Source organism: Strix uralensis, chromosome 6 (genome assembly GCF_047716275.1).
Source record: "Strix uralensis isolate ZFMK-TIS-50842 chromosome 6, bStrUra1, whole genome shotgun sequence".
In the NCBI taxonomy this organism is placed as follows: Eukaryota; Metazoa; Chordata; class Aves; order Strigiformes; family Strigidae; genus Strix; species Strix uralensis.
In genome coordinates this window covers 40993872-41021252 of record NC_133977.1, presented here as the reverse complement: position 1 = coordinate 41021252, position 27381 = coordinate 40993872, and the positions used below count along the sequence as shown (strand labels likewise).

Here is a 27381-nt window from a genome sequence, read left to right as displayed (position 1 = left end):
TGGAAGATGGATGGCCAACCCCTCTGTCCTTGTTTGCCATCTTTCTGAAGCAGAATAATTCCCCTTATTTTTCCTGGAGGTGCCTCCCTGCATGCCAAGTTGTGTTTGAGTCCAGGCATTGCCAGCACATGGTCTGCAGTCTCTCATCTCTCCAGAAGTGAGGGTACAGCATGAAGTAAGGGAGGATGTGCCTGGTGTGTGTTGGCGATGGAGAGGAATCGACTATCTGTTGTGGTTCATCAATATGGAACATGTCACTAAGAATATCTGTGTGTATTTGAGGTCCCTAAGCTTAATGCTAGAAGAATAATTCTTGTATTGATAAACTCTCTTGAAAATTCTTGATATTTTCTATCTATTCATGCAGTCTTACTTGTTTTGATGACTGTAAAAACAAAACACTATAAACCAAGCAAATTTGGAAATATGGAAGGTCTGAGTAGTTAAATAATCTGTGATAAAATACAGCTACTGGAGGGAAAGAAAGAAAGAAAGAAAGAATTCAATCCAGCCTGAATAAAATAATGATAAGTTTAGGATCTTATGCCTTTTTAAATTACAAATATTTACCAATGAAATTCTATAACTAATATTTTTTCAATCTGTCCACAAAAGAGAAAGTCAAAGCAAACCAAAACCAAATACGCACATTTAAAACTATTACTGTAGCTGCTAAGTGAAATTGAGTTGTTAAAGAGAAAATTCCTAAAAAATGGGCAAGAATTCTTTTTTTGGCAAGAAAAAGAGCAGAAAGAGTGATACACCATTTACAACATAAAAAGTGAAAGGAAATGCCAGAGATATTTTTTGTCAAGCCCAAATGAAAGGAGCAATGATCCATCAATTTAAGATTATTTTAGAAACATTCTATAATCCAGTGCCACAGATGTTGGAACCATATCAAGAAATTGTTGGGCGTTATGCTGTGCAAGAGTCTTTTTTACCCCCAAATAAGTTAGCTTCAATAATGTCTTCAGTCCTTTAAGATCATAAATCAGGAGATATGCAGAAAATACAGTTCTCATTATTAATAGTAATGAAATTAATGATGTATTAAAACAGCAGAAGTGTCTGATAGGAGGGGTCTAGTGTCAATGGCAGATATATAAGCAAAAATACTTAGAATTTATGCTTTGGCTGTTGCCAAGGTAACTGTAAGCTGGAAAGCGTGTGACTGAGAGCAGGGCAACTCTACAGCTAAGAGGGTCATTGTATGGTGAGTTTGGATCTCTAGTTCCATTAAACCTACACTTTTCAAACTCTCTAAATAAAATCATTATTAATTTTGACATTCAGAAAGCACACTGGATTATTATTTCAAACACACTAGGTGTTAGGAAATGTTCTTCATCCATTTTTACTCATAGTAACTGCTGAGGAGGGGAAAACATTTGAACAGTTGCTCTGATTCTTCAACATTTTAATGTTTCTACTGCACATAAAATATTAGAGAGAAAAGTCAACGTACTTAGGGAGGAAAACCCCACCGGAAAGGGCACTGTTTTACTGTAAGCTGGAGAGTGAGAGTAGAGCTGTCCTCTGCTAGCTGCATTGAAAGCTGCTCAGACTTGCTTTTCCAGCCTACGAGAATTCAAGTTTGCTCAATATCAGGGGCATTTCTACCCTTAGCAGAACTGGTTTTAGCCATACCTAGTGCTCTTTTACTGTTTTAAATTATATCTAAAGGAAACTTTTCAATAAAAAAATCCTACTGCTCTTCCGTGAACTGGTAATATTGACTAAAGGGCAATACATTACAACATGAGGGGACTGGAAGAGTGAGAATGGGTCAGCTGGTAAAATATTATGGGCCAGAATGGCAGGTGTAGAAAATGCCATCCCCTGAAATCAGTAGAGGATTGAGGGATAAAAGTAGGTTTTGCTCTTATCAGAATCCTGTCCACCAGCATTATGCACAATATTTTATGTAACTAGGGAAATCACCGTCACAAGAGACAGAAATCAAGATCTAAACAGAGGCCAAGAAAGATTAAAGATGCATAGAAATAAATAAAACTCCCCAGAAAGCAGAAAAAAATGAAGTATTATGACATCTGTCCTCTTGGTATAACAACTAAGCTTACAGCATTAGGAACTGACTCCTCTCTAAGTGGGTTATTCCATGACAGCCCATTTGGGCAGGTTTTGTACCTTTGCTGAACTGTGTTAGCAACCACTGTCACAGCCAGAGCTGCTCATCCTGATGGACAATGGGGCTGATTTGTAAATTCCTATGAACTGCCTTAATGGGTCCAAGTATGCGCATCCCATTGATTCACTTTACTAATAATTATCCTCAAATTAGCTACTATCTGATTGATATATATACTCAGGCATATGCAAACATAATGTTTTAGCTTAAGGACTCGGCCCTGGGAATGGCTCAACTGCCTTCAACTCACCCCAATTCTAACACTGTTTCACTGCACTGTTATGGGCCAGTTTTTCTGCAGCATTTTTCTGACTTTTGCTATTGCAGAACTTCAATCAATTTGAACGTGTTAAAATTTGACTCTTGTGATGAACAGGTTCTAGCTCAACATCTTATGCTCTTCTCCTTCCCAAATGCTAGTTCACAGGAGTTAAAAAATAACAGGTATCACATACTTTGCTTTAGTGACAAGACATTTGGGAAGGAATCATCCAACCTTGAAATAAAATCTTTATTGAAAGCAATTCTACATCCATGCCAGTCAGATACATTGTATGATCAGAAGAGGTATCCCAGGGGAAAGCTCGGCGCAGTAGACAGGGTTGATTACTTGGACCTCCTGTCAGTTCTTAACTCATTGACAATGGCTGAGACATTCAGTACAACTTTGTTTTCTTTATTTGGAAGTAAAGTTAATATACTTACCTTAACTGTGCCAAATGTACTGGAAAATAACCTGATAATAAAACGTACCGTCCTACGAAGTGATAATGTCTGTGTGTGTATAAGCACATTTTGGCAGGGCTTTTGCAGATGGGTTTTTCAGTGTTAGGAAGGAAGCACAAGTACAAAATGATGCACAGATAAACTATCTGGTTTCTTCTCAATGTATTTCCTTTCCGTTTAAGGCCTGTTACATACTTTCCTGAGATACAGCATATTACTGCAATGTCATTTGCTGTTGTAAACTTAGTTCAGTTCAGCTATAGCGGTTGTTCTTCAGGAAGAACTTAAGTGGTTTTTGGTACTAAAAAGACAACGACAGCTTTGAGAGTCCTCTTAAAACACAAACAACAATAGGTGTCCTTCTATAACACATCAAAGCCTTGCAGATATATTCATATCCAGCTAGATATACCAGATTAGGATTGACAGCAAAATATAACCGCCGTGAAGGAAGAGTGCAGGGCCTGTACACTACTTAACCCCATCTTGAGAGACTTATGGAAATAATCGGTGGTAAGTGAGCCCCTGATACCATAAGCTCTATTTGTGTAAACTGTTCAATTCATTGCACTGCAACGTAGATAAATTTAAAATTTAGTAATAAATTGGGATTCTTGATATTTTATGAATGCAAACTAAACCTCATTATTATTTATGTACTGGCTTTACGGATGATTTGCTCAGTTGCATTACAGTGGTATTCACCAGCTGATGAAGCTAAGCAAATGCAAACATTATCAGTTGAATCCTCAGCTTGTTTGTGAAATCTGTATACCACATTGGGAGGGGGGAGCTTTGTGCATATGTACCTGTGACCTGAGGTTTATGCTTATAGAGGAGCAACAAAACACTATGTCTGTCCTTTTCAAAACGAGTCATGTGGTTTCTTCTGCAACAAATATGTGCAATTCAGGGATTGCAGTGCACTAATACAGTTCTAAGATATTTTCTTTTGCCTGTGTAAAATGTGAAGGTATTTTAAATTCCTGTTTGTTCCACAGGTTGAATTTGAAACAATAGCTATCCAAGGCTGGTAATAAAGAAACCAGGTCATGGTGTATGATATGTTATGAGAGGGGTCAGAAATAGTTCAGACATACTTAAGAGCTTGCTTTTGCTGAAAATAGCCTCCATGGCTCCTGGCCTACAGAAACTCCATAGGCTTCCTGTACTCTGCAGCTGTGGGTTCATATTACAGCTCTTTGGGAAAAATCCCTTCTCTTCAGTTGCTCTGGGACACAAGAACGAGCACTTGATGCTGTCTTCTTCTGCAGACTAGCCTTTAAATCTGACCGTTGGAGGGCTATATATAGTACTTGGACAGCTGACAGGGACCCGGTGGAGAATGGGCTTCCTCAGGGGATCCCCCACATATCTCACAGCACGAGCCCTTCCCTGGATGAACTGCCTTGGAGTCTAGCCCTAAATGAAAATAATAACGAAACTAACTCTGAACATCGGTTCACAGTTGGCTGAATAGACTCTGGAAAGCTGAAGAAAGGCATTTATTCTGGCTTAGCCTGGTTTAATAAGAGAACAGTTCAAAATAAAATCTTCTCACCGTTGGGTGAACTTTGCTACCTGTATGACTTCCTTTCTGAAGAGCGTGTGTGCTCTTGCCTTTGCATACACCTCACATAATGCCTGTCTTGTAGGGAAAGTCTTCATTTTCCAGGTGACTGAGGCCAAGATGTAGAAGCATGTTTAGATCTCTAAAGGGACTCAGGCCTCTACAGCAGCTTCGTTCAGGAATGTGCTTTGGAGAAGTCCTGCTTGTTCTTCTACACAGTGGGAGCTGTGCTCCTGCCTCCACCCTCAGCTGTGGCTATATGAAGAGGGCACGGTAATGTGGTACCATGCATCTCAGTCTTGAGATCGTTTCTATTTTTCTGGCCACCTCCTGTGTTAGAGAAGCTCCAAAGACAGGGTGCACACTGATGTCCCAGCATGGCATGAACCGCAAGGGCAGGAGCTCATCTTCACGCTGTGGTGGCTTTGCTGAAGAGCCTGATGTGGGCAGAGACTCAGGTCCCACTTCCCTAAGCCATGTTGTGTCAAAGAAATGGATTTAAAATCTTTCCACAAAATCTTCCCTATTACTGTAAAAGTTCCAGGTCTCCCTTTTGGAAAACTGACCCAGCTGGGTGACCTGCTAAGTTCTTCCATTTACTGACAACCAGCACTCTGTCCTCCCAGTTTGGTTTGGTTTTTAATTTTTTGTGCGTGAATGCAAACTGGTTCTGACTAATGCTCGTAAGACTGGAGGGAGGAGGAGGTCTGGCTAGTCCACGTTATCACAGTGCGAGTTGCTGCTGAGCCTGAAGTTTGCCTGTTTGGGGACAGCCATTTGGTAAGAGTCAGCTGAAGGCCACGAACTTCCTTAAGGAGCGTCTCAGACTCCTCTGGCTGCAGTTCTGCATGCAAGGAATTTGGTTTTGCCCTCTCAAACAGCCCTGTAGTAGCATATATCTCAAACAACAGCAATCCCCTCTTCAAAAGCCACACTACTACTGCAAGCATGAGCTGCTCCTTGAGGAGGGGATGGGAGACAACAAAACCACCGGTGACAGATGTTAGGCAGATGCTAATGCACTTCTTAGAGGTGTTTGGATAGTAGAGTGATAAAGGCAGTGTTAGACTACACAGAATAATATATGTTCAGACAGAGATATAATGCATAGAGGCCTTAACTGTATTTTTGGCTGGTGGTATAACTTTTGCTGTGATTGATTTTTAAATTAATTTTTTTAAAATTCTATTTCTCATTTTTTTCTGCAGAACAACTAGCTTATTGTAAAGACCAACCTGTCAGAGGTCTTGTATCTGTATGCTTTTGTGGCTTGTGTGCCTCAGAAGGCAACAGATACTTTTACATGAATAAAGCTTTAACTTTTTAAACTGTTTAAATATTTTCATTCAAGAATGCCTGAAGCTACATTTCCTTGTAACATTAAAAATAAAAAGCAGTTAGTAACAATCTCCCTTAAATCAAGAATTGTAAATATAGAACCTTTATCATCAGCACAGCACATCCAAAAATGTCTTTGTAAAATAAATCAAATTATATGAGTTAATTGATTCCAGGCAACATCAGCAACTGCAGGTGGAAACTGAATAACAGGATGTTTATTAATGAGGGACTATTAATCAAAATTGACAATATCAATTCCTGTTTCTTTTATTTGAATTCTACCTGCAAAATCCATGGACATACTTGCTGAATTTTTAAATAAAAATCTAAAAGTAAGGAAAATGCTAACACTTGGGATTTTAGCTTTAGATGTAGGGCTATTTGTTTAAACAGCAAAAGGATATCCTAAATCCAATTTGACAGGCAATGCCAAAGATGCCAGTGGTAATTAATTAGCACTTAATTTAGACCACAGAACAACAGGATATGGAATTGGTGCTCAGTGCCATTTCCCCTTAGGCTTCATCTCATGAGGGTCAGGAGTATGGCTGTTGCATTGAAGGTCAGTAAATAAATTGGGGGAACACATTGACACTGGACTTTTCATGATAGATATCCTTCACCCTTATTACTGCCTCTGGCTATTGCTGATGAGAAAAGGCCTGCAATTGTTCTGTAAAGAATGCTGTACACAGGCTCGATTTGAGCAAGGTAGTGCTTGAACTCACGCGTTGTACAGTAGTGGAGCTGGATGCTTCCTACAGGCAGAAAGCTGTCTCAACTTTGGGCTGGAAATAAACTTCTAACTGTAGCATAGAAATCTGGAGGAACTCTGACAGGCGAGAAAATTCACTTAAAAACAGCCCTTAAGTTTGCTAGATTTGTGAGCTTAGCTTTAGATTAAGCATAATTAAAATCAATGGAAGATTTTAAAGTGAGGTTAGAAACTAGGTCAGCAAGGGAAAAAATATTTCCTTATTATCCTCTTGTCTTTGTCTTAATATTTGGTACTCCTCCATAAATCTAAAGGATCTTAATAAAGGTGGATTAATGTTATTAACAACATTGTTTTCTGACAGGGACACCGAGGCTTTGACATGCTTAGTGATGGACAAACAAAAAGTACATTCAAAACTGCAGAGCCACCAGTTCTGCTGGTAACTCAGCTGGTTTTTAACCCTGTGAAAGAAGCCGCTCTTCTACAACGCACCCAAAGCAGAGGGTATATGGAAAGCACACACGAGGCTCTATGGAGCCTTGTTCACAGATGCACATAAATTGCATTCTTTGGGTCAGATTTACTGGTAAGAAAAATAGAAAGATAATGAGACTCAGTATTTTAATCTTCCTCCTCCCAGTAAACTTAGTGTGTCTGCCAGCCACTATTATGGTCTTTCTTCCAGTAATCTCTACCTGTCTTTCAAAAGAGTGGTTCAGGTGGAAGGGTGTCAGCACCCGTACCCAGTGATGTTACAGCTTTCTGAAATTGTTTCTTACAAACTATACCCCACTATGTTTAAGTAGTCCGGTTCCACTGTGGCCCTCAGGATGATGAACAATGGGAACATCAGCAGTTACAGCTGGGTAATTCTTATTGCACATCCTAGACGTACTCCACTAGCACAGTTTCATCCCCTTGGTCCCCAGAAGGGCTGTCTGCATTGCTACGTCAGGAAAACACTGAGTTCGACAGCAGTCCGTACTCAGAAAATGTATTTTGGAAGCCGCTGGTTAACAGTTATTTTAATTTTCACTTCATCACACCCTTTGCAGCATCTCTCTCGACAGTGAGTGAAATTTTGATTACTGTTAAAGTCACTGACAAAACTCCCAGCAACTGGGAGCCAGAATGGAGGCAGAATTTCACCTTATATAAGCTTAACATTTTTCATTTTGGATGATATCTACTTTTACTAAGTGGAATTACTGCTTTTGACTATGTTCAATCTATAACTTCTTGCAGCCTTCAATTATAGGCCTTTTGTGCTACAGTAATCCAGTTGACAGCAAATAACTCAGCCCTGGATATGACAGGTTTACTTTCTGATTTAAAGCCCAAAAGTGGCAATTGGCTGGAATTTCAACCTGGGATGCTGAACTGTAGACAACCTGCTCAGAAATGCATCTTTGCTGGTGAGTCTAGAGCTTCTCGTGAAAAAACTTAGTTTCACTAATAACACATTGCTTGTGTCCAGTGTCATAAATAAATTATTCAGTTTTGTGAGACAACCAGTAATCTTTGATGTTGAAATCAGAGAATGTGGTAAAGAATTCCACGAAAGTTGGAGAACAAACTCTCACCAACACTTTCTTTTTCTGTGAGCTCTTATATATATAATTGCTTCATAAATTATTTTGTTTCAAGTCTTTTAAAATAATGAAAACCTTTTTAATATTGCCCCACTAATTGTCCCAAATATAAAATCTCTATTTTTTTAACCTATATTATCACCATCTTGTTGTTTAAAATGAAAGTCTTTTTGCAGTGGTCAGCCCAACAGAGATGATTTTATACGGGATCTGACCTCAACTGGGATTCTTACTCTTTCAGGTTCAGTTCTGAGCTCTCCACAAGCAACTATTGCAATATATACGCATTGCATTTGTATCAGATTTGAAAGATGCTTTAACATGCCTCCCAGCATCACGATTGTTTCAGCCCTGATATTGAACATGAGTAGGATGAATGTATCTCTTAAATGCACTAGTGAGTATGTGCCATGAGTCTTTGATTTCTTTAAACTTATTTACATTTTACTTGCCCTTGAGCAATGAATTTACTATGTCAGCATTGTCTTTTCTACTTACACTTTTTCTGTCTTGTCCACTCACCTTAACTTGATGTTTATTTTTTGTGCATGTGTATAGTCCATTGCACTAAATGCCCAAACTGCCTGGAGTGGAGGATTTTCCATATATTGTGTCTTTCTAAGATGCACCCTTTGTAGTACTGCGAGTTCTGCAATATTTCCTAGCTTTAAACTAGCTTTGAATTTTCTCATTAATTTGTTTTTAAGTCAAATACCCATTCGCACATGTACTGGTCTCAGATGACTGTGGTCTAACTGCCTTAGACACTTTACAAAGGTCTTTATTCTCTATACAGGCAGCCCCACCTCTCTCAGTAGTTGTGTTTCTTTCATCGTTGAAGCTTCAAGTGACCAGACTTGCTAATATCTGCTTTTGTCTGACCCTGATCAAAAACCACAGTTAGAAAAACTGGTGAGAAAACATACAGGAGTCTCTTAGACTTCCTAACATTTGACAGACATTTAAAGATTTAACAACAACAGGTACAATCTTGCTGTTGATATCAAGTCATGTACTCATCAGTCTTGGGACAGCTCATTGAGTAAGCAGCTTCCAGGACATCAAATCTCTCAGTCATAGCTTAACTGAATAAAATGCCTCAATGCAGTGGCAGAGAAGGGTTTCTGATAGTGCCCACCTGCCAAATGGGTGTGTTCCTGTATGGCCTTACTTGTTGGTGTTGTGCATAGGCATGCCGTTCTCAGAGATGAAGCATAAATGCCTTGCGTAAGGTATTTTTTTTCATTGTCTTGAGCTCCAGAAGACCTGATCTGCCTGGCTTTCAAAAAAGACTAAATTCAGAACCCATGGATCTTCCCCTTACAGCAAAAAATGTCTAATCTTCAGTGAACGGTTGTAAATGGATTTACAAGCTGAGAAAGTGCCTCTTTAGGAAGCAAATATTGTAGTTTCAGGATGTGAAGCTATATAAACATAATTTAATATGAAGAGTAATGGAAACCTGTTAGCATGTAACCCAGAAAGGTTGAGCAATTCCTCACCATAGTGGTCAGGAGAGATTCAAAACATATTTGTCAAGATCTGAAATTTGCCCTGAGATAGAAATCGCAGGGCTGACACTGAGTCCATAGCAGCTGCAATGACTTCCACAGGGTAGATGCTCTGAAGGAAGCTCAGTCTTTTGATGACACTTTTGTGAGACAGTTATCCAGATATGGAAACATATCTGGGTTGTCTTAGGATGTGATCTTAAGTTGCCTGCTACTATTACTGCCACAGCCCTACTGAAAACCCTCTCTGGACTGAAGGTTTGAATATGGACAAACTGATGTTCACAGCAAACTTTACTTACTGGAAACCTTCCATATGCTGTAGGGTTGTCCCATATGCTATATGCTACCGGGGTCTCCAAGATTGCTGATAGTGTTTGGTGAAGGCCTGGACTTGGCAACGTGGATCTGGCAATGATCTGGGAAGTGGGAACAGTTTCAAGGCAGATCAAGTGCTATCCTGAGGTGGTTTGGTGAGGCTGAGTCTAGTGTTGACACAGAGAACATGGTGTGAAAAGGTTGTACTTTGTCCATGAAGGTGTTAGGAGAGCTATGGAAGAGGGATTGGTGGGATCTGTAACAAATACAGAACTTTTCTGAATTCTCTTTTCTTAGCTCATCTCCATGGCAAGGGGTTTTCTTTTGGAAGACCACAGCAAAGCTCTGGAGAGGATGTGGCAGTGCTGTCTAACGACAGGGCTGAGACGGGTGTAGAAACCCTCATCTCAGAGGAGGTAACGATGCATCTTGTGGACCAGGGGAGGAGGCAAGTTGTCGTACGCTTGGCTGGAGTTAGCTGCTCCACAGATTTATGATTTTACGTTGCACCATAATGCGTAATGTACGAAAAGATAAATATTTTCCATTCAGCAACATCTTGCTGTATTTTCATCTAACTATAATTTTAATTATAAAGTGAACATAACCTGTATCAAATTATGATTTTGTTAACATATTGAATGAGGACAAGAAAAATAAATACCAGATTTTATACTGTACAGGCACATGAAGGTATAGTAAAAAAATCTGGTTTCCTTGACCACATTGTCATAATATGCATATATAACTGCTTATTGAATCCAGGCTGTGTAGACAACAGAAAGAACACTGGCTCCATACCATCACAATGCATGCCCACAACAAAGGGGAGGAAAGAACAGGCTCTTTCATTGTGTGTTTCTAAGTATTACCAACATAAGGGCTAAAAACATTACCTCTGTCTGAAGTGTATCTATATATCCATGCATAAGTTATTAACTGGGCTCCCTGAGCACAGTTGCTGAAAATATTAATATATTCAAATTATATTCTAGCTACTGCAAAAACAGTAGATCAGACAAATGTATTAAAATCTCTTCAGACAAAAGAAGTCACGTTATTTATAAAGTTCCTTCCCCTCCTTACTGGAACACAAACCTTCATTGTACATAATATATGAGAACGCAAGATGATCCTTAGATGTCAAAATGTGGCTTAAAGTTTGAATATAATCATAAAACAGTGACTCTAACACTTGCCATAAACAAATTGTCACTGGTATTATGTAACTTAGACTATTCACAAAGTATGAAAGACGGGACGAATTAAAGGTGGCTGCCAAACACTATGGGCCAAATCCGAAGGTGGGGCCAAATTGCGCGAGCGGACTGGGAATTGCAAACTCAGCATGGAATTCAGATTTACACCCCCCAGTGCTCGGACTGCTCCTATGGCTTAAATTAGGGTGAGATAAAGGCTTTTTTTTGTTGTTGTTGTTTGTCAGTTTAGACTGTAAGGCAGCAAAGCAGCGAGTGTCTTCTGCAGCCCCCCCCTGCTTGCTCTTTCTGGGAGATGGGAAAGTGGGATAAAAGTTCCCTAACTGCCGCAGGACCCGTTTTTGCATGGAGTGGCTTTCTAGGATGCAAACAAACATAGTCAGATTGCACCAGCAATGCAGCCTGAAAAGGGAAACACCACTTTCCAATCTGGTGGTCTTGGAATTTTTCATTTTATTCGACACATAGGGTGATGCCTCATCGGGCTGAGACCCTGCTCTTTGCTCCGACTCCTTAGGAAAGCTGGCACAGCGGTTTAACAACAGAAGATCATACATAAAGGCAGAAGGCCTTGTCTGTGAACAACAACTAATCATTCATAGATGGTTTCCTTTAGTCCAGGCTTTAAGAGTAATGTATATCTGATAATACGAGCACAGCACAGATTTAACTTAGCAACAGCTAATGGTTGTGTTAATGCCCTTTATCAGGGAGAACAACCAAACTAGGTGGTTGTCCACCTACTTCCCCCCCACCTTCCTTTTAAAAGTAAAATGACATGTTTTTCACAGCCTGAAATAATTGTTCAAGCAGAGATACTGGTTTAACTCATTATGAATTATTAGTGGAAAAGTGGGTCTCAGAAGTATGTTACATCTGAAATATTTTTCGTCACTTGAACATGTGCCGTCCAGAACTGGCCCTATTCTACCAGTCACTGGGAACAAACACTTCGCATTCACAGATGCTCCTAATTTGGTGTGGTTTGGAGTGTAATTTAGATCAAACGTATCCATGTAAATGAGTCAGGGTTTCTTAATTAGGTGCCTCTAAAGAAAAAACTTGGACCACATCAGTAGGTGTGGGTGTGGTGCCCACAGTACTGGAATCTTTCCTATAGATGAAGCTGAGTTTTGTTCAGGCGTACTGTAGGCTTTTCTTTCCCTTTTTTTTTTTCTTTCCCTTTTCTTTTTCTTTCCTTTTTTCTTTCCCTTTTTTTTTCTTTCCTTTTTTTTTTTTTCTAAAGCACAATAATAAATCTGCAGATGGCATAGACATAAAGACGCTACTTCAGAGGAGCTGTCTAAAACACTGTCTCTTTGGCAAATGCCTTAAAGTAGGTCATTCTGCTGTGATTTAGGTTTATATTTCATTGCCAGCTTTTTGTTCCCATTACAAGTAGGGTGCATTCCAGTCCACAGATTTGCTCTTCATTTTTTCAGATTGGGTTTTATTTACAAGAATTTGTAGATCTTCATAAGAAAATGGCCAATATCCTGTCAGAAGTACTAATCATGCACTTGACCACAAAAAGAGATGTATGAAGGTGATAACCTGTAAACGTTGGAATGCAAAATGTCATTCTCCAGAAACAAAAAAATGTATTGATTCTCTTAACATGGTGATTGAAATGATTGTTGCACCTTTTGCAATGTGTGAAAAATGATTTGATCTAACGTTATTTCAGAAGTCTCACAGAGCAGGGGAATCCGTTGCCCTAGTTCTTCAGGTATTTGCTTTTTCTTTTTGTATATTTGCCACTGAAAAGGATGTATTTCATAGCTTTACAAGAAAAACAAAAAATCATCAGGGTCTGTTTTCCCATCAAAGTGCTGGGAGATTTACATGCCAAACTACCACTAGCCTTAATGAATTACCTGCATAAATTCCCTTTCAATCGATAGTAGAATAGATCCTATTGTGTTATATTAATTATTTTGCACAGAACACTGACATTTTGGCATTAAAGTCTTTTTTGTTTTGGTTTGGTTTTAAGTTCCAATGAATATCTTAAGGAACTTCAAGCCTGTTATTTATTTTATAGCTTTATTCTGAGAAAAATCCTATATCTTTAGTCAGAAAAATGAAAAGCATTGCAATTTACTCTTTGATGACCTGGTCCTGGACATTTAATGTGTTAGGACCCAATATCCCAAAATAACAAAAAAAAAAAAAAAAAGGTGGGAAAAAAGCCCTTTTGTAATGAATTGAGCATTCTTAATTTTCATAAACAAAAAACATTTGGGTTAAAAAGAACGCTAACCCCAAGCAATATTAAGAGGTTACAAAATCACATAAATTAACTCCACCAGTGATATTTTACTAAAGCTTATGTGAGTGCAAACCAGAAGCAGGACTCTCACATGGTCTTGATTAACCGAAGAGTACTTAGCAGTAACCAGCCTTCCCCGAGCTGTGCTGGCCATATGCACACGTACGCCCACAGCACCAATATGCACATGGACGAGCCTTCAAAGGCTTGGAGGGCTTGGGGTGGGGCTTGGGAAGTAAGCGGAGAGTGGAAGTGAGAAGTGTTCACTGTGTCGTCGTGGGCAAGTGCCTTACCCTACTCATTCTTCACTTTCTCCATCTACATAACTAGGATAATAAAACTTACTGACCTGAAAAGGAAGTGAGGAGATTTAATTAATGTTTGAAAAGCTTTTTTGAGATTGTCTGATATTGAGAAATGTGGGATGAACAATAGGAGCTCTTTGAAACAGGGGCTCTATCTGTATTTGTGTACTGCACCTAGCACAATGGTGCCGTACAGCCACAGAGTCAACTGTGTCATAAATATTTAAATTAAAACTATGTTAATTATTTTTTTCATTCTGTTACTTGCTGATACACCAGTTCAGTACATTTTGAAGCTTGGTAGCATTGAAAGACACCAAGCATAATTACTTGCCTGTTATGAAAATCAGGGTTTATACTTTTAAATATGGTTGTGGAAATAGGAAGTATATGGAAACACAGGTAAAAATGTGGTTTTAATTGCTCATCATTCTTCTCATTAAAAACAGTAAGCTGTAAGGTATTCTTCAGGGAAGAGGTGAACTTTGCAAGCTCTCTTATTCCACAAAAAGAAGGACTAGGCATGATTGCAAAAACCTTGGTAGCAGGTCACCCCTGCCCCAAAGTGGATAAAATAAAAATGCATAAATGTGCTTCTGTAAGACTGGATTTCTTTTTTGCCTTTAATCCACAACCCATTGTTACTCCTGTCCTGTGCACACTTGTGCCTGGTCCACTAATTTACAAGAGAAGAGTTTAGTAGACCGATGTGTGCTTAGCAGAGAGAAAATGGGTTTAACTCTTTTCCTTCCCCCAAAATGAGCCCCGGGAAGCTATGGTAAATGGGACAATTGTTGGCATTGCTCCAGCTCCTTTCTAAAACTCTTCTATAGATGAAACAGAGAAGAGCACGTGTGCAAGAGCATGTCTCAATATATATTTGCCTGTCTCAATCTAGGAAGTGATTAATTCATTTCATGTAAATCTCAAAACGCTAGTCAGGGATGTATTTTGTGTTCCTGGACAGGCACCTACTCACTTTCCTGGTGCAAGAGGATGTTTCTCCTCCTCACATTTCCAGTAGCTGCTCCCCAGGCTTGTAAGAGTAAGGCTAAACTTTTCTCCCTGATGCTGTCCTGTGGCTGAAGAGCAAGAGGTGCTCATGAGTTGCCTGATTATAAAGAAAAGTCTTGATTCAGGAAACAATTTCAACAGATAGTCTTTCTTGTGCCCTCAGTTAAGGGCTTCTGTCCTTCTGCACATTCCTGAATCTGGACACTTTACCTGAAGAAAAATTTAACTGCCCATCCCACACTTGGGGTTGTAGGTCTCCCATTGGTTCTCTGAGGTTTCCCAAATAGAAATTTGTTTTATAGTCCTTCCATTCTGGGGACTGTTTATTCTTTTAAATAACTTCTACCTTTTTTAAAATTATTATTTTTCTTAATAAAAAGCATGTACTGTTCTTAATGTAATCTGTTCTTCTACTGTGTGAAAAAAGGGTTCTCCTAAGCTTAGATTTAATATATAAGCCAGCCTGAAACTGCTGATATGACACATAGTTTAGTAAGTGAAAAATCACATGTTTGCTACATCTTTCCTCCACCAACTTAAAGAAAAAAAAAAAGTTTGCAGACATCCCCTGCTTAGTATTATTAGATGCCATACTTTTTAACTTTATTTTCTGATTTTCCCTCAGAATTCTGGGTAGTGCTGCTGGACTTGTCATCACATTGTCATCGTGTCCTGGTGTGCGGGCTACTGTGGGGTTCTGTCTATGCATGGTTTTTTTATTTTTCTTTTTTTTTTACAAAAAATCTTCAATAGGTAGAAATAAGTCTGTTTGCATGTAGTTTGCAAAAGCCTATGTTCTTCACAATGTAGCTGCCACATGTTGCAAGGTTTGGGGGGGGGATGTGCTTTGTTTGTCAAGGTTGGATGCTTCTCTCTGTTCATAGACTTATGAACATGGGGGAAGGTTATTTTTCAGAACAACTAAAGCATGAATATTAATGAATTTTGTTATATATTAATATTAGTGCATTTATCTTAGATAAAAAAGTTCTGTTCTTGATGAGGAGCTTATTTCTAGTGAAATTGATGCAAACAATTACTAGTAAGAATGAAGAATTTGGGCAGGGGGGAAGGCAATCGGAAAGAAAATCATCATTCTCTCTCTGAAAGGACAGAAAGCCTGAATGGCATCTGAAAATGTCTTGCTGTGCTATGTACAGTACGGGAAAAATGGAGCAAAATGGAGTTTCTTGGACTCAAAGGTGAATCAAAAGGAATTGCCTTCTGCCTGGACAAGGCAGCCAGATAGACCACAGTAACAGATCCACGTGATAAACCAAGAGGCAACTGCAGAGCTCCCCAGACAACTTGCCTGAAGTGCCTGCCAAGGAGGCAGATGCTGCTGCTGGAAGAATATCTTCCACAGTTGGGCATCTGGGTTCAGTGCTTTCCACGTAAGGGAGAGGGATGGTAACGTCAGGCTGGCCCCTGTCTTCCCATTTAATTATTTCAACATCCATTTTATACTTTTGTAAATAACACGTGTTATCCTGCCTTTGTGAGGGAAAATAAGAAGCAAAGAGAGGGGGTTTGTGTGCAATATATCCCTTTGCAGGGGTGTCTACATGGATGGGTAAAGACAGACTCAAGCTTGGCTGCCCTGTGCTCCAGCCTGGTCAGATGTGAGACAGCTCGGGTCTGGGAGTCGCAGAGCTGCCTTGCGGTGGCACGGAGCTCAACCTAATAAGCAGAGCAGGCTGAGATTCATTAATTTAACATTAATAAGCACAGCTTATTAGCTCAGGCACAGTGCTGTATAATGCAGGCACACAGCTTCTGGAGCAGAGCTGCGTCCGCCCTCGCCAGCTCGGAGCGTGGTGCGCAGAACCCAGGCAGGGTGCTCCTCTTCCCTACTGCATTTTGCATTAGGGAGGAAAAAGTATTTTGCAGTCACTGGAGAAGCTTCTCTGCAAACAAAAAAACCCTCCAGGCTTTTAGATTGTACTGCTGGCTTATGCTGAGTCTTTAAGTCATTTAAACTTCTTGTGCCTCGGTTTCCCAATGAGTGTGTAATAGCTACCTCAAGATGCTGCTGTGAAAGCAGGTTAGGTGTTAATCGTAAAATACTGTGGGATCCTTAAAGAGCTAAATGTTCCTTCTGTCTCACTTGAACTATAGTTCTGTGAGTAAATTACCGGGTACAAATAATGATTTATCAGATAGGGATTGTTTGTGCTCAATTCATGTTTGTGCAGAGAGCCAGTGCAAGGTTTCTGCATTATTTGATGTCCTGTGTATGCCTGTAAAATAGGACCAGAAAGGTATATCAGTTTTATCTGGTACCAGCCATTAGCTCACTCTGGGAGTAAAATTCACTTGTTAGATAAGCAACGTGAAGGAGTGGAGTCCTGGGGAACTGGGGCGCTGTTTTCACAAATGTATGAGACAGCAGTATATGGGCAAATAAAAGCAGTATACAGCAAGCAAATACTCTCTAAACATGTTCAAGCAGAACAGGTTGTTTTCTGTAGCCCTTTATTTGGGAAAATCCCTACTCAGTTTGGGTTTTGTTATTTCTTTCACGTGTAGAGTATACTGGCTTGATTTGGTCATCTTCAGGAAGAAGTATGAATAGACTAATAGCAGTTGTGCTCAATTATTTTCAGTATAAGTCCTAATAAAACAATTTTTTATGGTATTAGACTGACAAGTGCTATGTGATATGTCTGTTCAGCCCCATATTTTGTCTCTTCTGCTTATGAGTAGAATAAATTTCATGCAAAGATGAACAGGGGACATTGGTGGGTTGGTTTTTTTTTTCCCATCAAATGCAAAAAACTTAAAAGAACAGGTACTGCAACCCCACGCTTTGCTTTTAATCCCCCTCCTGTGGGCTTCATATGCTGCACTGTGACTTCTTGCAGCTTCAGAGGGCTTGATTTAAGAAAGATATATGGCACTGGTGTTAATCCCTGCTGCCAGGCCTTTCTCACAGACTCTCTCATCAGCTGCTTTGTCTGGGTTTCTAAAGGAGGACCCTTCTGAAGTGCGTTTCACATTGTTATTTGTGCTTGATCTGGACCTACTCCTGCAGACTGGATCACCACAGAATGAAACCGTAGTGCAAGCTCACGGCTGTCAGTGATTTAGGGTAAGCATAGCCTTCTGGGCAAAGGCTGGATTCTCATGCTGAGCTCCTGTGTGTCAATGAGACGTACACTCTCATGTGCTGTACAGAAGTCACAGGCTTACACAGTCCCAAGGCCCAGGTCTGAAGAACCCTGTTCTCCTTTTTATCTGATAGAGAGGAAAGAAGGGAATAGGAGAAAGAGGGGAATACCACAGAAACAGCCTAACTATGGTCCTCCAGCTTCTCCCCATCAGAAACCCCTTGAAGCCCAGTTCAACGTTGGGCAACAACAGCCATCTCCACCAGCAAATACAGTAATTGCAGTACTATGCCTTAAATTAAACCAGTTTACTTATTTTTTTCAACTAATCAGAAAGTTTTGAACCTTCTGTGATTTACACTGAGAAAAACCTATGATTGAAGAGGATGGTGCAAGGTGCAGGTCAGTGGTGAGATGGGTTCATCATGCACGTTGGCACCCCTCTTTTGAAGAGTATCCCTAAGAGAGATGTAAATCTATGTTTTGTAACCTCTGCAAACTAGTCTTGTTTCCTAGGTTGATTTAAACAAACACACATTGCCTATACTTACATAATATAAACTTCATGTCATTATGAAAAATATATATATGCTGCTTTATTCTCATTTATGGAGTCATGAAGCCATTCAGGCTGGCTCCTGTCGTTTGGATTGACAAGTTCAAGAAAACATACCAGTTTTTATCCTTTTTTTTTGGTGTTTTCAGTATCTATTCTACTGCTGCTTCCATGTCAATGGAACAAAGCTTATGGAATAGCCCTATCCTTCCCTGAGGATGTGTTTGTGTGGCAGAGAAAGCTGACCTTCAGAGAGACTCATGATTGCTCCCATAATGCTCAGACCCCCAAATGACTCAAATATCACATCTATCTGCCTTCTATCATTCTGTGCCACTGTATTGAGTCAGTATACCTCTAGCTTCATCATGCTTCCTGCAGTGACACTTAGGTAAGAGCATGTGCTTATTTAGGTAGTACTATACTTATAGAGGTGTAGTCAAGCTCAGTATTGCACACATGTGCATTATGAAGTATTAGTATTTTATTGTTTGCATATTAGCGTGGGGTTTATTTCCTTTTATTTTCTTTTCTCCAAAACCCACCAGTCTTGGTCCAATTTTGCCAGTTATTCTACACATACACAGCAGGAAACAATTGCTGTCCCAAACAGATTATGTTCTAAAAAGCCAAGGCAGACAAAGGAAGTATTATCATCATTTTGTAAACAAGGAACCAAGGCACAGAGAGATTAAGTGATTTACCCAAGGTCACCCAGAACATCCGGTCAAAGCCAAGAACTGAACCTACGCCTCCTGAGCCTCAAGCAAGTGATTTAACTATGAGATCAAAGACTTATTGCATATACCTGATATCTCTCCCCTAAGACATAGTAACAAAACTTTTTTCAGGTTAGGATCAATGCCACATATGGTGCAGTAAATTTTGTATATGGTATATCTGTGCTGACAGCGTGTACCCACTTCTTGCACTCTGGTTCTTCCCAGGAAATAATTTCCCTTATTATTCTTCCATTGACTGCAATAAATTATCATCCTTCTCTAGATAACCCTCTGAAGGAGAGAATGTGTGCACACAGTACATCAGATGAATACATAGAAAACTGTTTTTCTGCAAGGCCAAACTCAGTCATTTTATGGACTGTTTAAAATCCTTCCATGCTTAATGAAATGGGGACGTTTCCATGACTATATGGACTTCATTTTGCAGTTTCAACTGGAAGCTGAAAAACAAGATAAAGGATCTACATCTCTTATATGTATATGCCAGGAGAATGCAGCAGAAATGATCAGTATAAAGGCATCATTCATTATGAGCTCAGAGTAGTCTTTTATTTGGAGTCTTTATTACTCACTCACTGGGGTCATTATATCATTCCTGGGATGAAATACTCCTCTGTGCACAGGCCCTCCATGGGGCCCTAGATCCCACTTAGTCCCTTCAAATTTAAGGGTAGTTTGGCTGAAAAGTGACTGTACAAAATGGCACCAGTTAGTCCCAACAGCAGGACAGCCTTGAAGGGAAGAACAGGACCTGCCCTTCATATGCTCCTATCTTGAGGTCTGCCGCTTCTTGCCCAGTCATTCTGCAAGTCAAACTGCTGCAAGTTGGTTTCCAAGTGAGCACACGATCTACGTACATCTTTACTGTTAATGCCGTGAAACACAAGAAGCCCAAGGTGAATGCAAGATCCTGGGTTGACTTTGTGGGCTGACATCTTTTGAAAATGGAGCTCAATGAGTGTGGAAACCACAGAGGAATGATAAGAGAGCCTCACTGTGCCATTTTTCTGCCTCTGTGGTATCTCAGCAATGTTAGGAGAGCAAAGGTGCACTTCCAAATCTCTCCTCAGCATGTCTTAGATGTTCTGTGTTGTCATAAGCTTCCTTGTGAGGTACAAGAGCTCATAAGGTATTTTCTTCGGTGAGGTTATTCCTATTATTATGTGCCTCAGCATATCACATGATCAATAAGATTGAACAGCAGGGATCTTAATGGTGAAAACATGGTGATCCAAAAGTCTATTGCTGGAGAAAATTAACCAAATTGGGCAAATGCTATACTGGAACATATTGCATTTGCCCAATTCAGTATACCTGTAGCATCGTAATCCAGATGTGTTTGACTGCATTGAAGGAAACAGAACTGTTCTGCTTTCTAGTAGAGGAAAAATCTGAGCTTTTGCTTAGACGTACTGATTTCTTGAGCAGGAATAGGATATACGTAGATACCATAAATCATGCTTAGTTTTGCCAAAGAACGTAATTATCTTTGGTATTTTGGATGACATTTCCAATAGGATTAGGACACCACACACAGATTCCTTTTAAAATTATTGATCTGTTAATACCACAGTTCTACTTACTTCTTTAGATGTTCAAAAAGGATTTTCATTGTGTCATAGTTTGGTCTAGGGAGCTTTTTTACCAGGCTCCTTATGGATTTGATGCGAGTGACGTTGTCCTGGATTTCTAAGAGGGGAAAAAAAGAGAAAATAACCACTTGAATGTCATATTAGGACATTACTTTGCCCTGTACTGTATCTGGTACCTTAACAAGAAAAATCATCATTAGCATATGATTAAAATGAGAATATATCATACCTTCTGTCACCTTAATAGAGAGCAAGAGTAATTTACAAGGATCAAAAATTCTCTCTTAATTTTAAGGAAGCATTTTCTGGTTCATGGAATTATATTCTTATGCTTTTCATTTATTTTATTTGACTATTAGACCATCATCCCAAGCTAAAATACCTCCAAGTAGTAAGGGACACACATCTTAAATGTTGTCCAGTGGTGCAGCATCTGTGATGGATGCACTTCCCAGGTAGTCCTTGTTGTCTGTTTTCTTTCTCATTGTAATTAAATCAGCTGTATTTATGCATCTCTATCCTGAACATGAACCCCATCATGTTCAGAAATATAAAATGCTTTGCTGTTCTTTTTAGTTGTGCTTTCTGGTGATCAATTGTTTTGAGAAACTATTCTACTGTAGCTATTTTCTAATACCTGTAAAAATTTGTGTTTCAAACTTATGATTAGTAGTAAAGAATGCAATACTAAGGGCTTTAATCTCTCTTTTGAGGTGACAAGAAAATTGCTATCCTTTTTGTTAAGATATACCTTCCTGTTTCAGTATGATTCATAGTTTCGTGGGAAAGGTTTGACTGATATTTTCATCGATTTGTACAAGATGTTGCAACTAAAACAAAGTCATGTACAACTGTGCTTTCGTTTAGGAACAGATTAGATAAGGTGCCAGTAGGTCTGACGTACGGAAAGCATCTTGCATGTTACATGCCCTAGATAACCTGAGAATACTTTTCTGATCTTATCATCTATGATTTAATTATCACCTATCATTCTTCGTATATGTTTCTTTTTAATATTCATATTACCCTAGCACCCGGAGATCTCAATCAGGATTGAATCCCAGTTGCAGTAGGTGCTGCATAAGCATGCATGGTGATTAGTGCCTTAATTCAAAGATTTTACCAAAAAAAGTTCCAAGCAAAAATTTCCTGTCACCAAACTGAATTTAAAAATTAAAATTGGTAGGCTAATATTCCTTCCTCATCATGTATTCTTAATTCCTGTTGAGATTAATATTTCATACACACAGATATAGATGTATATATATTGTTTATAATTTGAACATTTATATAGATATGAAAGACGAGCTCAAAGTAGTCAATGCATAGGTATTATTTTCCAATAAAAAACCCGAAAACTTTCACATAGATTTACTCTATAGGAAGTCATGCAATTGGCAATACCGATGATGAAGTTACACACAAATGAAGAATACAATTTCTGTGTATTTTACTCTTGTTCTGATCTGACTTATATAGAACCTTGACTTCTGAACAGCACAAACTCCCCCAGTCTTTCAACCCAGTCATCCCTTGATGTTTTCTGCCACAAGCCATTCGTACTGTTTATTTTTGCCTCATGGATGATCTGTCCAGTGGAAATATGACTGAAGCTACGAATGAAAATGACATGAAATTTGTAGAAGTGACTTTATTGTAGGAAGGGGGTACAAATTCTTTGGGTTTTTAAGTTGTACTTCTTGATGTGTATACATGCTATGATCTTACCAGATAAGTTATATTTAGATTGGGGCTGCCCTGCCTGTTGCTTACAGCAGTTTCTCACATAAAGATTCTCAATTAGTTTATTTTTGAATTCTGTTTTCTCTTGAGAATTCAATGGACTTGAGTGGAACCGGAACACTGAGGTAGGGAAAAACTCAATGGAAGGAAAGTCTCACTGTTTGTCCGTTGCAAGGAAATGTCATACAGTAAAACTTTATCATGCTCTCTTGAAGGAAATGTCTCTGCTCTGTGTTGATTAACACCGATACCAGCTTGATAAGCACCTTCCCTACAGAAACAGCCACATTGCAGAGGTTACGCTTCCTTATAAGATGTATTTGTAAAAGAAATAAACTAAAAAGAGCAATATTAATTTACAAACAAATTATTTATTGAGAGAATGGCAAGAGTAGAAAGCTTTGTTTTAGGGCTTATTGTACCAAAGTCATCAGTACTGGTATACAGGAGAAGAGAACTTTAGATAGGCACTAAAGCACAGAACTTGTAGAAATTTTGCATAAAATTATTTTGTGAATCAGTCTATTTGCTAATTGTTAGTCTATTGTAAAAGAAGAAAAACCAGGCAACATGTGGTAACTTTAGTCAGCATTTCTGAGCTGGGAATGATAAACACCTCTGCCTGGCTCTGGCATTTATCAGTACTGAGATATTATTACCACATAGAGTCACAGCATGGTTACTGTTATCATCAAAAAAAAAGAGCCAGCTAATCTTAATGGTTTGTAAAGCCGTTACCTGCACTGGTCTGACATTTATCATGATCATTTTACCACATGAGTCCTACATTGCAAAGGTATTTTATCTGGAAGGGACATCACTATGAATTATTATTTGCAGCTAGGTAGAAAATTGTATGTTGTAGATACCTTTTCTCATTATAAATCACAGTCACATTTCACCATTTCCCACACAAAGCTGCTGAGCCCAGGCTTTTTGCCATAACACTTAGTCTCACTCCCTTTTATAGTTCCATGAAAATATTGGGTAGTCTTTCATTAAAATGGTTGATATTGGTGTTTTTTTTTAATGCTATATACACGCTTGATTTTTCTCTAGTATAAAAGAATTTGTTTTTCCACTTGAGAAGCTGAAGAGGATAAACTGTTCAATTTTTTTATTAAAGCTTGCTCTCGCTTCAATTTTTGTGGCTGGGCTTGTCTTTACTCTTGACCTTGTTGATGGAATATTTAACAGATCAGATGCAAGATCTTATGTTTCATTTGCAATACCTAGGTATTTGCTTTCTTTCTGTAGTGCCTTGAGTTCCACTTTCCTAGAAATTTTCCCTTTTCAGATTCCTAAGTAGGAAGATTTTTTATTTTAATTTTTCTTGAGGTTTTCTCTTTACCATGCTCAAACGGAGGGAGGAAATCCTTAAACATGGGTTTGTATAAATAGCTGTGGAGAAGGTATCTCCCTCTTTGCACTGTATTAAGAAGCCTGGCAGTACAGGGTGCAAAGGAAGGAAAATACTCTGAACAGCTGTTAAATTCTCCAGCTAAGTCTAGAAAATGAAGCAGACCAGTTCTGATAAACTGAAATAATGTTATTTTTCATTATACACTTTTTATTGTAAAAATTGGTGAAAATCTGGGGAAAAGATTCCCATTTTGGAAAGTTAAACTCTTTTCCCTGTGAAGATTTCTGAAGGAAAAGAGTTGTCATAATCACATATATCAAATAATGAAAGGATGGTTAATCCTTTTTGCATTTGTTGGGCAAAATATGGAAGATGTAGGTGATAATTTCAGCAGATCAGGATACTATGAAGTGAATCGCAGATGGTTTTCCATGTAATATTTTCATAGAACATATATTTAGAATTTGGGTTACTGTCTTTAAAAATAGGGCTGGCTCCCTTTAACAGAGCAAAACTGTGGAGATGCTCTCTTGTTTATATTTAAATGAAGAATGCATTGAAAAATCCCACTTAATATTATATAAGCTCTTTTGTAAATGAGCTTTGGATAAACATTTGAGCACAAAAGAAAACATGATGTGTCTGTAACATTAACAGTGGCTGGGTAAAAATGAATGAAGAAAGTAACCTTTAGCACTTGTGTCCATAAAGAATACTTAAGCAAATCCCACCGAATCTTTCTTTTAATCATTAATTTTAAATGGACATAGATGTTTACAACAAGCCACTTTGTTTCAGAACAGGAAGTCCAGGGTTTATCTCCAATAATTCACGTTTGCTAGGAGAGGATGCATGTCTCTAACCTGACATGCATTCATTATTTTGTAAGGTACTGGAGTCTGACCCGTGACCCTCCTCAGACCTGCTGCATTATTCATGTCTGACTTACTTTGTATAGTTTTACTATAGCGCCCATTTCCCTTTACCAGGCATTTCAGTGGCTTGTGCATGTTTAATGTTAAATGGCATTTATGGCTCACATTAATGCCTAATTTTATCACGAGCCATGGTTTCTTTTTATGCTCTCGAGCCTCGCAGCTGAACTGCTGAAAAAACAGTGATTTATGATTCTACATAAAATATGAAACTATTGATCTGCCACCTAATCTATGTTTTGTTGTTGTTTTTTAGGCATGGTTTTCTCTGATTTTCTTACATGGCTCTTCTCACCTTGTTTTGTTTTTTTTGGATAAGATTTCTGCTGTGGTTAAAACGTCATACACTGTTGCTACAGCAAAATCTGCCTGCCAAGAGTTTTTCCAACAATTCACGACTGATTCAGCTGCTGAGAGAAAGACAGGTCTTGTCTGGGGCTTTTTTGGTTTGTTTATTTCATTTATTTTTATTTTTTTAATCGGAATTGAGTGGTTTAGGTGGATTTTCGAGTGCTAATGAAATTGTGAGACTTATGGCGCTGGCTACAGCCAGCCGTAGTGTGGGCAGACGCTCTGTGAGCTTCCCCACTGTGCTGCTGTGCAAGCATCCCCGCTGTTATGTTTGCTATAGTTTTAATGTCTGTGAAAAATTCCTGATGCAACTAAATTATGTTCTGCCCTCTTGTTTGTATAAATAAACACCCGACTTCTTAGCCAATTCATCTTGCTCTTGCCCATTTTAGAGGCTTGCCCTGTCACACAATGCTTAACCCCAGTCCTTGATAGCTTTGGTGTTATCAGGGAATGAAAACTTGCTTAAAAGAGAGTGCTCTGTTGGCTCGATTTTTTTTTCAGAGACATCAACTGCCCAAAACTCCGTTTTCATTTGTTAAGTCTTCATATTCTGGAAGTCATGCTGGTTAAAATGCACAGGTTTTTATGTATAAATATATAGATAAATTTATTCGTATCACTTTTAATGTCAGGATATTTTAATGTTACTCTATGTAACATAAAAGTCCCAAATTTTAATCACTTGCAGTATGCTATGGCAATCGTCTCATGCAGATACATTGTAAAATATTTTCTTGTTTTAAAAAAAAATCTATAAGAAGTGTTCAAACTAACTAATGTTTGCTATAAGGAAAATAACCAATTTGTGATCTGAATTGATTTTACTTTTTATTCATGCCTCAGAAATAGATGTTGCAAAAGAAAATGAGAATTGCGTGAAACCTCTTTATATGGGCAATTGATGAATTCATCCTATGTGATATAAAGTGGAGTTTGCAATGAATATTCATACAACTTTTGCGATCCATTAGCAAGACCCAAGACAATGAGTTCGCAACTCAGTCCCATTTAACAAAAATATATGTGGAATTAATGGGAAAAAACAGCACTTACAAAAGTTAAACTTTAATGTATCAAACTCCAGGTGCTGGAGTTTGAGGAAAATAACCAATAATAGTCATTTTTTACATATTTGATGGGACTGATTATGCAATGTGCAACTCTAAATGGCTTATAGCACATTGTAGCATGGTTCCATCCCATTGGCTACAGTAGGGTGCAGGCAGATGGATGACAGTGACAAGGAGAGAAGTGCTTTTGCTTAGCCGTGCGTTAAGATGCCATCCAGAAGCTCTGTGCACTGCAGACACTTCATTAGGATGCCAGGATAATGGTAAACTACCACTCAGAGTGACACCCCATTTCCTGCTTACTGAGCTCTCCAACCTCGGCAGATGTCAACAATCTCACAGTGCTACAGAGCAGACCTAACTTTCCAGGCACTTTGACTCCAATTTTTTTCCCTTAACAGTGCCATACATTACATGCAATATGTAACAGCAAGTACCAAACAGAAAACAAAATTTGCTGCCCTAATTATAACAAAGCAGCATCTGACTTAGGTACTGCATGCCCAGCGTACATACAACCAGTTAGCAGCATAAAAGAGGAATGATCTTTGTCAGTTAATTTTGGGGGTTAATTAGACTTAGGACTTTAATGGCTAATGGATAGTCTGATCCCAACTGAAATGATTGTGCTTCACTGCTAACTTCTACCAAGCATCAGAAAAATATGCTGAGCTCTTTCCTGGTATTTAATACACTGTTACAGTCTTGTGCAGGGTTTTCTGCACAGAAAGAGCAGACTTGAGCATCTGGATGGTGTGATATTTTCTCTGCAAATGCACAACTTGAGGCCGTAACGCACCTCCCCAACAGCAGTTAAAGCCAGCAGAGAGACTGCGCTATGATGCTTGACCTGCACTCTTTTCTAGAGAAACACAAATAGTTGCTCACGCTTTCAAAAATTGTCTTCAGATACAGAAACAGTATCCATAAGGTCACTATTTCTAATTCAGTTTAATTTCTTGAACCTACTGGTGTGTGATCATGTACGCTTTTGAAATCAGGAAGCCTGTTTATTTTATAGATAGGGGTTTTTTTCCCCACTCTTTTTTGGCCAGAGGTGACTTAACAGTAGTGCTCTGCCCTACCACAGCGGTGGCCCATCACTTATTTTTGTTGGGTGAAGTGGTGGATGCATGACTGCCAGCTCCTGAAATCCCCTCTCCCCTCTTCTTCACAACC

At 38.9% G+C, this 27381-nt stretch overlaps 1 protein-coding gene across 5 annotated transcripts in view; it reads right to left on the bottom strand.

Moving 5' to 3' along the window:
- The window catches only part of ARHGAP15 (Rho GTPase activating protein 15), a 326332-nt gene that overhangs the window by 3463 nt on the left and 295488 nt on the right, over positions 1–27381 (bottom strand). For all 5 annotated transcript variants that reach the window (XM_074873787.1, XM_074873784.1, XM_074873788.1 and 2 more), the window contains one exon: positions 20729–20834. In XM_074873787.1, the coding sequence (XP_074729888.1) occupies positions 20729–20834 (106 nt within the window). The remainder of the gene's footprint in view (positions 1–20728; positions 20835–27381) is intronic.